We start from the raw sequence: 13,198 nt of genomic DNA on the forward strand, positions 1-13,198 counted from the left end.
ATCATAGATATTGTGAATTGAATATGCCACAGGTACTCCTCTATCCTCTAAGCATCTTCACATAATCTCCCTGGGACCTCTGGCATATGTCTTCTCAAGATCAATAAACATCATGTGCAAGTCTTTCTTTCTCTCCCAAAATAGCTCCACTAATCTCCTCACAAGGTGAATGGCCTCAATGATTGAGCGACCAGCCATAAAACTGAACTGATTCTCAGAGATCATCATGATCCTTCTCACCGTCAACTCTACCACCCTTTCCTAAACCTTTATAGTATGATTCAACAACTTAATACCTTTATAGTTGTTACAACTTTAGATGTCTTCCTTATTCTTACACCCTAGAATCATTGCACTCCATCTCCATGCTTCAGGCATCTTTGCTGCCCTAAAAATAATGTTAAACAATCGTGTCAACCACTCCAAACCTGCCTCACTAGTGCTCTTCCAAAAATCCACCGAAATCTCATTTGGCCCTGTCGCCCTACCCTGCTGCATGCTGCAAATTTGTTATCCCTTAGCTTGACTATTAATGTATAAAAATAGTTTCTTCCCCATCTCCTATCTTACATTACAACCTATTAAAGTCCTACTTAATCATAAATTTTGATATTATTATATTAGTGGAGTAGTATACTAAGGGCAAGCCTATGGTTCATCAAATATAGCATGTGAATTTGTTTTTGGGAATGAGAGAAATCCTATTCTAATACCCATTCATATGATATTACGTATATTTATAAGTGAATATGGGTAGTTCTATTGTTGTGAGGAAACATAATTGACAAGAGATAGGTGAATTGTTTGATCTCTTAGTTGTATGACTTATGAGCTTGCTAATATCATAGAGTTGGTTTTTGAGGTTAGGAGGCCCTCAAGTAGTTTCTCATGAATAAAAATAAATGATTGAAGCATGCTATAAGAACTTATCATCTTCGGATGTTGTTGTTGCTTGACTTGAATGATCATATTTTAACAGGTATAATTCATAGTAGATTCTAAGTCATAAGTGCATGGCTCACTCGAGGAAGAGAAAGAATGTATGTATGGGGTGCTGATGTGAGGCTAAAACCATGTTATTTTACTATTATTATCCTCACAATTATTGTCTTTAGTATTGTTTTTGAGCTTAAATGATGCGATTTACACTTGTGTGACATGTTTTATTTATGTAGGAGTGTACTGAGGTATTTGGAACTTAAAAAGAAAGAAAAAAACACCTAGTAACTGAAAGGAACAATGGAAGATCAATGTTATAATACAGAGAAAAATGAGCAGAAAAGGGGCAAGATGGTTGTTCCTTACGCCGCTGCTGCGAAGGTAGAAATTGGTGAACCTTTTAGGACCCTTTAAGCCACTCCAAAAGAAAAGGTTGGCACAAGTTTCATTACTGCTCAAGAAATTTACTTGTTCCTTGCGCTATTGCTTCTATTTTGGGTTGTGACGTGAGTCAGAACTTCTCCTAACCTGTTTGGGATTCGTTTTTAACATTCTAAGGATTTCTAAACTTTAAATAAAGCCCCCTCGCTTATTTTTTATCATAAAAAACTTATTTGAGGAAGCCAAAAGATAAGGCAAAGCTTAGGAACAATGTCTAGTATTTTTCTGATTTCTACCTATAAACTCATGAAATCTCTTATCCTAAATAGATTTATGAGTGGCTAAGTCTTTTAATTTCTAGGGTGTTGGTTAAACATGAAAGTTAAAGCTTGAACATCGTATTTTCTATTCAAATTTTCATCTATTGAGTTTTTTATTTCATTCTTGATTCAATTATTTATATGTTTGATCAGCTATTGAATATTGTTTAGTGTTTGTTTGTTGGACTTGAAAAAAGACGACAAGTGTAAAAAGAAGAAATAGGGCTAATTCATAAGCGTCATAGGAAAAGGAAATTGATTCATCACTAAGAATATAAATATACTTGGTGACCTAGCTTATTTGATATAGACAATATCTTCATGCACTTCCGTATTAACTAACAACCATATATATATATATATATATAGTTGTTAGGAGTAGTCAAAGAGGCTTAGAGTTGTTGAAAAAATGCTCAGTATAGCTAAAATTAACCTGCAACTAATAACTCAGGAAATCATGTGGCGTATGACTGGGTAGTTCAACTAATTGTTAAAATACCACAACCCTTTTTTCTCAATTCTAAATTACAACACAACTATAGTCCATGACTAGTTTACAGTTGTTTTTATTTATATTCAAAACATACAAATCACTCTTTATTATTTATCACCTATAGAATAGCTCGTATAAGAAATCAAACTAGAACTTTAATTTGTTAAATCCTTGTGGGTACAATATTTGGACTTACATCATTTATTACTTATACTACCACACATACACTTAGGTATAATAAAGGACACAAAAATAGGTGAAGGTGAAGTATGACGATGTAAAGGGATCTATAACGTAAAGGGAGCAATCTTTTAAACATCCCCTAGGGTAAAGAGATGAGTTGGTCCATACACACGGCAAGGGAACAATTCATGAAAGGAGGGGGTGATTCATTTTCATAGTGAAAGGGAAGGCAGAGGCAAGTCAATCAGTAATTTTATTTCTCTTCCTATCCCTTGAGAACTATTGGGTGTAGCATCCACAATGACGGAGGGAACATATGGCAATATGAGGAGAAACAACTGATGAATTCATTGCAGCAATGAGTGTGGAGGCCACAAAAAGCCTATCGACAGTGAAATGTAACCTGTTGTAAGGGATAAGGACTCAACTGCTTCCTTCCCCCGATGACATGGCACAACGGACAAATAGGAGACAAATGTGTCAGGTCGCTCAGGTCACGGACGAACTCGTATAGAGCTAAGTAATACATGAATATTAGATGGTTCTCTAATGGATTGAACATGTGGCACATCAGCATATGTATTACCTGAACTCGTACAGAGCTAAGTAATACATGAATATTATATAGTTCTCTAATGGATTGAACATGTGGCACGTTAGCATATGTATTAGTCCTTTAGGGATCTATTGCCGAATTCTAATTAGGCAAGGCCTAATCTTGTAACATATAAAAGGTGTCCATTCTCGCTTTTAATAGGATCCTATCTCTACTTCCTTCTCAATACAATAGTCTTAAGTTGTCTCCACATATTTTCTTATTCTATGTTGTTTATCTAGCGAGTATTATCTCGCTCAGTCAAGAGCTTGACTAGCTCGAATTAGATCTCAATCATGCTCATATTCTCATTGGATTCACCTAGTTTTGTTTGTTTTACTTTGTTTATCTCATTTACTTCATATTTCATTGATTTCCTTCATCACATGGTAACCAAACTGCTAAGTAAATCGAACCTAATATAAGGTTAACTCATAACGTGTGCTCTTGACTCACATACAAATTGAATTATACAAAATTCAGGGTAAACATACAGTTAATTTCATTACCAAGACATTATTTTCTCGGAGTCATAGTTAATGATTACAACTTACAGAGTCACCTATTTTAAATTAAGGTTTCAATAGCTTAGGATGTGTAGCGATTCTGCACCTGCGTAATGCACTAAAATATCCCTCTACCTATTACATAATTATTATGAGCAAGCAAATTAATTATTAGAATATTTTCCCTCTATATTTGATGATAAGATGGTAAAATTTGTTAATACAATGTGACAACCTCGAGACATCGCGAGTCTAATGATTCTTTCAATTACTTAATTATGCCCCACTTGAATGTCATGAGTGTTCTGCTTTAACAATTCAAAATTACACTGTGCAAGTATATGTGTTGATATTGTGTAAGATATGGAGCTAAAATTATTCTTGTTATTACAGGTCTTTATATATAAAGAGTCTGTAGTTTATCAATTGTAATCAGAATATTCAGAATAGTATTTCAACTGATTTCAAATAACTCCTCCTCCTCCAATTAAAAAATTATTACATATTCTATATGTCAGTATTAGTAATACAACATTTGATTCTAGGTGTAAAACTCTTCATAGGATATGTAAAATTTAATACCAGAAACCACTCCGCCTTAGTTATGCAGTGATAGTGTGATAATAATAATGTATAGTTTTGTGCCGAAAACCAAATATTGAATAAAAAATGCAGAATTTTATACCGAAATTTATTTCTTTATCCCTCAAGCCAACTGTCCCTGAGTGATTGTTTTTATTTTCATGTATTTATATTGTCTAACAGATCATTTAAATCAATCTAGTTGTGCGAGTTTATAATATAACAATTGTTATAGCGTAATGTATAGAGATTATTATTTGATGAATAATTTTTGATAGTGAATAATATTACACGAATTGTCATGCAGTACCTAATAGCTTACTTTAGCAACGGAGAAAACTGCAGCAAATCGAACGTAGTATAACTTGTGACGAACTTGCTGTAGTAAATATTTTGTCTTAACACCTAAATAGATTTATGGAAATACCTTGAAAATCAATGATTAACCTTTAATCACTATCCTCCTATCAAAACTACATTTCTGAGTTTTCACCTGGTTGGTTAGCTCATTCTACGTGAGAGTTAAAATGTTGTATCCTTGGTGTCAGTTAAACAAAACCTGCACAAATTTTAAAAGAACAAGCAGATATAATTTTATACCTGACCAAGATAGTTTTTTTTTTTTATAATGGTGGAGTCTAGGTTAGCCTGTAGTTAACTCGATTAGCAACAGATATTAGGAAACAATATCAGAAACTCAATCAACAACTTATAGTTTTTCTTTCCCTTGCTAATATTATAGTTTTTCTTGCCCTTGCTAATACTACAGCTTCACATCCATTATACAAACAGGATGTGAGAGAATCCCACAAAGGATATACAAGAAAACAATAGAATAGGGCTTCTTTTCTTTTTTGGACAAAAAACCCTACCAAGAAAAAGAAAAAATTGCACCTCAGACAAATCGAAATTGCATAAGCAGCCTAACAGATTTAAGTTTTTCACCCTTCTTGTCATAGAGAGGGACTGCTCGGATCCCAGGTCTCAACTCTGAAACAGGCAAACATGTCTGGCCTCCAAAATCATCCTTATCTGACATGTCATGCTCTCGTACTTCAATCCGAAGCAAAGCCAGCTCCGGCACTGTCAAGGGGAATTTAAACTCTTCACCCCATATAGGACCCCAATCATCCTCTATTATCCTGGTCTTTCTCTTTGCAGCATCTGCTGGAACTCCAATTATATATAGCTGCCATTCACATTCTTTGAGGGTCAATAAAGATTTCAAAAATTCCTGAAAAAACTTTTTTGTGTATAAAGTAGAAAGGCGAAACACTATTTGGTCTACTGCAAAGGCAACCAGAGAAATAATACAACCTGGCTATAAAATATTATACATAAAGAGAGAAGGATCATCACAACAGGTCATGAGATCAGGCTGATCAACATATTTCTTTTCAGGTCATCTTTTGAGTATGAGTGTATAGAGTACATTTTGTTAACTACATTATAGCTAACTCACTTGTGTCATGACTATTATGTTGACCTCAAACCAACAACTAATCCAATGACCTGCAACTTGTTGAAGTTTCATTAGAACATGCTTTGGGTTCCAAATATTTAGTTGAAAGTTGGTCTTGTTTCTAAAATGATATGCACACTTGTTTTTTCCTTTTAATTTATTAAGTAGTAATATGTCATTAATCACCAGGCGTTAGTATTGATAAGTTGGTAGTATGTAATGTAGCAACTATCCAATTCAATAAACTATTGATTAAGGCCACAACTCCCACATTGCGTGAGCTAGTTGATATTTACCAATATATTACTGAAAGAACAGGTTAGAATATATCACTTGAGACGCTCAAGGAAAGTTCTGGTTAGATCTAACCATCATCTGGCCATCCAAAACATTGTCAACCTTGCTATGTACTTAATTGGGCAATAAGATGACACACGAAATGGCACCAACAACATAGCCTCACTAACCTTTGTGTAAAAGTCTGGGGGAGAAAAGGCATCAAAGTGTGTGTGGCTGAAATCCAAGCGCCATCCATCTCCCAAGTATACTCTGACCTGCAAAAGAAGATCATACTTCTTGGAATTATCATCACATAAGCTTCAAGTTTGTTATGATCTCCTCATCACACATTTCATTTACCCTTAAAGTTTTCTTCACCGGCAATGTCACTTTGGGATCAAATACTTCATTGTGTGGTCCTCTTTCCATGAGAAAACCAGGTTTTTGTACAAAGCCACATCCCCCATTAGACCTAAACATCCCATGCATAATCCAGAGTGATTTTCCATATCCCTATTATATGCAATTAAAATAGCAGTTAGACAGAATGTAAGGATTCAAATTGGTCTAAAAATTATTAACAGCAATTAGCACAGGCAGAATTATCTGTTACATCATATTGAAATTCATTTGTTTTCTATTTTTATTATTTATGTTTGATCAATGGTCTGCAGAGAAATGGAGAATAATCAGAAAACATACACCAGCCTGCCCAAGAACTGCCAACAGAGCACATACTGATCCCTGATATTAGTGCATACGAAAATGTATTCACATAATCCTAGTCTGCAGGAAGAGATCCTAATTAATCCTATGTATTCTATTCATCACCTTATAATTTTGTAAATTTGTTTGCAAACCAGCCAGAGACACCCCCCAAGAAAGAACCTAAAGATAGAAAAGGTACAAAATGCAAAAAGTTGCAAAACAGAAGAAAGTGATAACAGGGATTATTAAACATTGTGGTACAGGGTAGAGTGAAATGAAAGAATGGAAATTTCTAAACATTATGGCACAAGGAGCAAGAGAGATGGTAAAAGTTAAAAGAACAAATAAAAAACCACACACAAGGGCAGAAATAAACTCGGGGAGTAGAACATGGATGCACCAGTTACCTGCATGTTAAATGCAATCATCTGAGCTCCATGCATCCAGCCAGTCATAGGTTTAAAATTTGAGGAGGTAACTCGTGTTCCCTTGGGAAATACCCTCAGAATATTCCTTTGAGTGAACCTAGAAGATGGAAGAAGCAGAGGAAAACTCAATTAACAAAATAGGGTACAATAGAGTAGTCTCGTCAGTGGTTGCATTACATTTGCAAGAACTAAATACCTGACCAAATCCTTTCCATGATTTGTTGCAGCTTTTTCAAGTGCTTGTTCATCCAAACTTAGACGACTGAATTTAATTACCTCATCTGTTAGTGTATGCTTCAGCCCATGTTTTGCCTTCCCAGCACGAATTGCTATCAAACGCTTGTACTTGGGTGGTCCAAGCTGGGATGATAGGTTGTTTGAGGTATCATTATCTTCATTGTCTTGATCAGTATCACTCTGAGAAATTCAAGAAAAAAGGATTAGCACGCCAAAAGAAAGATATTGGAGAGACCGTTCCAATGATGTTTTACCCTCTCATCAGTTTCATATCCTTGTATGATATCTGAAGAATCCTTGACCAGAAAGTCTTGAAGTGAACCTTTCCTCACCGAAGACTCGCTTTCTCTATTTCTGTCCTGCTTAAGCTCTTGAGATGTTGATGAATGCCTCGAGCCACATTCTGCCTTCCCAGCATTAATTGCTACCATGCGCAAGTACTGTGGTGCTCCTTGCTTGGATGACCAATGGTTAGGATTATCACCTACTAGGTTATCTTGATCTAAATCACTCTGAAAAGTACCAGAAATAAGAAGATTAAAAGAGGATATCAGAGAGAGTTCCAGAAATAAGAAGATTAAAAGAGGATATCAGAGAGAGTTTCAAGTCGTTTAATTTACCCTCTCAGCAGTTTCATGTACTTCTTCTATGATTTCCGAAGCATCCTTGTCCAGAAAATCTTGAAGTGAACCTTTCGTCGCCGAAGACTCACTTTCTATATTTTTTTGATGCTTAAGCTCTTGAGGTGTTGGTGAATGCCTCAAACCACATTCTGCCTTCCCAGCATTAATTGCTACCATGCGCTTGTACTGAGGTGCTCCTTGCTGGGATGACCGACTGTTAGAGTTACCTCTTCCTAAGTCATCTTGATCTATATCACTCTGAAATATACCAGAGATAAGAAGATTAGATTGACAAAATAAAATATCAGAGAGAGTATCAAGTTTTTTGATTTATATTCTCATGAGCTTCGTGTCTTTCTTTAATTTCTGAAATATCCTTGACCACTAGGTCCTTTCCAACTGAATATTTTCTCACCGGAGATGCACTTTCTCTGTCTGTCTGATGGTTTAACTCAACATGTTCTTTGGGCGGCTTGGGAGAAAGAGGAGTCCCATCCTTAAGCTCTTCAGGTATTTGCGCGTGCTTCAATTCATAATTTGCTTTTCCAGCATTCATTGCTACCATGCGCTTGTACCGAGGGGTTCCTATATGGGATGATCGATGGGTTGAGCGATCACTATCTTTGTCGTCTTGATCTATAGCTTTCTGAAGTGCCAGAAAAAAGTAAATTAGCTTTCCAGAAGAGACACATAGTTTAACAATGTTTTATGATTTTTACCCTCTCATCAGCTTCATGTTCTTCGACTGTAAATTCTGACGTATCCTTGATCAAAAAGTCCCTTTCTACTGAATTTTTCCTAACTATAGTTACATTTTCTTTGTCTCTGGCATGTTTCAGGTCAGAATCTTCTCTGGGTGATTTGGTATCATGAACTGTTTGATGCTTAAGCTCTTCTGGTATTAGTTCATGCTTCAATTCACTTTTGGTCTTTCCAGCATTCATTGCTGTCAGACGCTTGTACTGAGGTGCTCCTTGCAGGGATGATTGGTAGTTGGAGGTACCACCATCTTCATCATATTGATCAATATCACACTGAAAATATGCCAGTTAAGAAAGGAGTTCTTCCTGCTGAAAGAAAGAGACAAAGGCTGTTTTAACATTGTATTACCTTATAATCAGCTTCATGTCCTGTAACTTCTGAAGTCCCGTTGACCAAAATGTCCCCTTCAACTGAATCTTTGTTCACAGGAGATGCAATTTCTATTTCTCGGTGATGCTTCGACTCCAGATATTCTTTGGGTGGTTTGGTAGAAAGAATAATCCGATGCTTAAGCTCTTCAGGTGAAGGAAATTCCTCTACGCATTCTGACTCAGGATAATACAGCATCTCCCCAAAAACTTGGATAACCAACTAGAGGAAGAAAATGGGGTGCATGAGGGGGAAGGAGTTAATATAGCGTAAACTTTATATATAATCTCAAAAATGTCGAGAAAAAAGGACAGCCAACTCTAACCTCTGCAACTTTTGCTTGAAGGTCTGGCGTCAAGTGGTCTTCCAGCGTAATTATGACAGGATAAGGAGATTTAATAAATGCATGATCCCTAATTGACCTTAAGCATGTAAGTAGTGGCACGGGCGTTGTCAGGGTCCTGGAAATTATCATAATTGGAGTACTCAGCATAAACTCATTAAGAACTCATAAGCTTTCAACTGTTATTCAGACAACGTATCCTAGTTGAATGCTCTAATAACAATACGTGATAATGAATATATCTTAACTTTATGAAGTACTTCAAAGGATTCCATTTTAGATATATATATATATATTATCCTAGTTTAATACCCTAATAACAATAAGTGATAATGAACATTTCTTAACATTATGAAGTACTTCAAAGGATTCGGTATTAAATATATATATATATATATATACACACACACACACACACAAAAGTGTTTTTCATCTGTGGTAAGATGACTTTGAAGAGCTTAATAATCGATAGAAGAAATCTATTCAAACACAAGCATAAGATGAAGGTTCCATGCACATTCATCTGACTGATAATTAACTTCCTGTCATCTTCAACCTTTTTTGGTTGCAATTAAGTTGAGGCAAATGTATCACACCAATATCAACATTTAAGGGTTTGTGGATGAGTACGAAGATCTCCAGAGGTTTTTACCGCACATGTTGCTTCTATAAAGTCATAGATGTCTTGATTAGAACTTTAAAATTTAGTCAAAAATACAGTATATATCAAAAGAGCATATCATACCTCCCGTGAAGAACATGCACATTATCCTTCGCTGAATTTGGCCATAAATCCAGCTCTATTCCCCTCACACCTCTTTCCAGAGCTCTAATTATTGGAATTTCACTACAATCGCTGCTTAGTTGATTTCCAGTAAGGTAGGAATTGTGACCTGTATAAATGAAATAATGTTGCAATGGAGCATTCATATCATGATGTACCTGGAACGACGTAAGTTGTAAAAGTAAATCTACATGTAATTTCTAGTCATTTGTGCATAAACAACTAATATATATCGCATATGGAATTGAAAACTTGAAATCACTACCACCAACGATTTAAAAGTTAAAGGAGAAGGGTGTTAATAAAGCTCATGTGCAATACCGCAAAATTTGTACACCTTTGTGTCAACATTTTCATTTCTACACCTAATAAAAGGCGCAAGCCTCATAATAGACGAATCCCTTCCTGTCAAATTAAGAACTTGATCTGTGTAAGGAAAGGAACTTAAGATAACAGATCTATAAAGGGTTGGTCTACAAAGATATCTATCAAGAATTCAGTGTCTAAGGTATTCTGGAAATTTTTCACCAAAAAATACATAGAAATACCATCTACAAACATACCTCACTAATCTTCTTTTCTCCTCAAGATATAGTTTCTATTGTTTCAACAGTCGTACTACCTCTTATCCCCTTAAAAGTGGAAATAGGCTCAACCTCTGGCCCGAGATCAAAGTCAAATTATCTTATTAATCTCCTGCTTACTCTCTTACACGATTAACTTTCAAACCACAATGAACAAGTAACAAGGGAATGCAAGGAAGTCATTGAATGCACACATTCATCCGTTAGTGATCAAGTGGACAAACACATGTGAAAGAAAATTGTATCCATCAGTTTCTATTCATTGTTTGACCATCATCCACACCAAACGAAGACAAATATGTCACTTGGGGCAAGTAGGACAGTCGGGCAGATTTTAGAGAGCCATTTTGTAAAGCTTTCAAGTTACATTTTCCTATCCGTTCTTCTTTTTTTATATGTCTTAACGTGGGGATAATGTAGCAAGTATTGCTTAAGTATCAGAATTTGATCACCACCCGTGCATGAATCATCACGTTGACCTGGAATGAGAGCAACCCCAAGGGAAGTTATTTCGACCACTTGATACAACCGACCTAAGCAAACACCAGCATTTCATCCATTGGGAGATCCGTTTGTCAACAAATGGTATTGCACTTCAACACTTCCCTTTGGGGTAGTGGAACCTTTCGAGGCATCACTTAGCTACGAGCATTGGTTGATTCAGGTTTTTTACTAAGGGTTTCAAAATATGAACAAATAAGCATACGAAGTCGTCGAAGACAGTTCACATTTACAATATATACATTAAAAAAATAATTTTAACCATATGTAAACAATGTAATTTACTGAAGGGGGTTACCTGGCTCCCCATCCGTCCCCTTCCAGTGACGACCACCTCAATCATCACCCTAGTATTCTGGTGTCTAAGTTTCCCAGTTTCTCGAAGAAAGGCACATTTTATCACACAACGCATATTTCAAAAATTAACAGGGGAGAAAAAAGAAAGAAACCTGAGACATGATTGGGGCATTGAGATCATCCTGAAATAGATAATAGAAGAAATCTTCGAGTTCAAAAGAATGCGCATTCCGACTGTACTTGGTAAGATGGTGCCGGCGATTGGCAACCTCTTGTATAATTTGTTCAGCTTCATTAATGGTGCACCCTTCCTCCTCCTGATACTCCACTATGAAACGACTCAATTGATCCCCCGTCATGTGGCTCCCATTTTCCGTATATAAGGAAAATGCATCGCTAACGTCCGGTGGTGGACCCGTCTCGCTGATCTTGAACTTCCTATTAAAACATCCCAACACTTTGTAATAATTGTAACTCCCCATTTTCCAATCTAATTATTGATAATTCAAATGCTTTCTTTTTAATCTAATTGGGATGGATTGTTTTTCCAAGTTTCTCTTCTGGATCATCCTTCTTGTTCTTTCGTCTGTTTTACTAGGATAGAGAAGCAAAAACTATTCTTTTTTATTTTTTAATGGAATTACAAAGAAAATGCAAAAAAAAAAAAAAAATGGTTGACGAGGAAGAAATCTTCGAAGGGGCGTTGGAGCAAAATTTGAGGAGTATAGGAAGGTGATGTGGTCGAACACAACATTAATAATAAACAGGAAAAAAAAAAAAAACTTAAAAAAAGACCTACAGCGGTTCTAACCAACGCCTACAATACTATGCTACATCCCGCCATTTTTTACATTTTAGTTTCCTCCTCTCCTCTTTATTTTTTTATTTTTATAATGTTCAAATTTTATTTTTATTTTTATTTTTATTTATTTAATTTTGATAGCAATAGTTGTGCAGGTTAATTTGTGTACTCTTCAATTATTCCACGTATATATAACTCTACCTATCAAGACTTATGCAAATAAAAATAAAAGCGTGATACATCATCAGGCTCTTCAACTTGACACAATCTTTCACTTTGACACCACAAGTGGACATTATTCATTTTAAGCACCTAAACTAGCTACAAACTATTTCATTTTGGCACATTTTGCTAACATAGCAAAGTGAGGATTCTACCCTTGCATTTTGAGGCGTGACAATCTTATTTTAGCCCATTTTTTATTTAATTTTATTATCTTCTTCTCCATTTTTTCATTCCATTTTCTTCCACCATTTTTTTAAGCTCAACTCTTATAATAGTACTTCCAAACCCCCCTCTATCTCTTAGATAATAATTTATTTGAATGTTTTTTTCATATCACTTCTAACAGATAGATAATAATTTATTTGAATGCTTTTTTCATATCGCTTCTAACAATACTTTGGTTAGAAATATGTCTATGAGAAAATAAAAAAAACTACTAATAAAATTGAGTTCATTCTCTATATTTTCTTTGCCATGAGCAATTAATAATAGGTCAAACGAGCCGACCCAAATCCAATTTGGCAAAATCATCGTGTTTTTGCCGATTACAACACTTTGTCGCTAGCACACTGGTCGAATGCAATGACATTTAAATTAGTATTTGATTCTTCAGTAATTAGGACTGAATTTGGAAACGCTGGAATCAACAGTCGTTTTATTCCTCTTATTTGAAAATTAGTTTCCTACTCTTATTTTACTTTTTATTGTGATGATGATGTACAAGTTAATTTTTGATTTTTTTTGGGTTGATGATTAGTTGTGTTAATATGCATGAATTATATAGGTATGTAATAC

The 13,198-nt window shown here is 35.3% G+C and overlaps 1 protein-coding gene across 1 annotated transcript; it reads right to left on the reverse strand.

Moving 5' to 3' along the window:
- Window positions 1-4,714: 4,714 nt before the first annotated feature.
- Window positions 4,715-12,197, reverse strand: LOC107863567 (phosphoinositide phospholipase C 6). The gene is made up of 13 exons (XM_016709537.2): window positions 11,529-12,197; window positions 9,956-10,152; window positions 9,193-9,328; window positions 8,847-9,089; window positions 8,456-8,770; window positions 8,152-8,382; window positions 7,734-7,994; window positions 7,368-7,625; window positions 7,073-7,293; window positions 6,856-6,973; window positions 6,101-6,253; window positions 5,929-6,015; window positions 4,715-5,188 (listed from the first exon to the last, which is right to left on the reverse strand). Exons 1-13 carry the CDS (start codon window positions 11,856-11,858, stop codon window positions 4,895-4,897), a joined length of 2,844 nt encoding a protein of 947 aa, XP_016565023.1. The 5' UTR covers window positions 11,859-12,197; the 3' UTR covers window positions 4,715-4,894.
- Between the last annotated feature and the right edge of the window lie 1,001 nt (window positions 12,198-13,198).

Source organism: Capsicum annuum, chromosome 3 (assembly GCF_002878395.1).
Source record: "Capsicum annuum cultivar UCD-10X-F1 chromosome 3, UCD10Xv1.1, whole genome shotgun sequence".
Classification (NCBI taxonomy): Eukaryota; Viridiplantae; Streptophyta; class Magnoliopsida; order Solanales; family Solanaceae; genus Capsicum; species Capsicum annuum.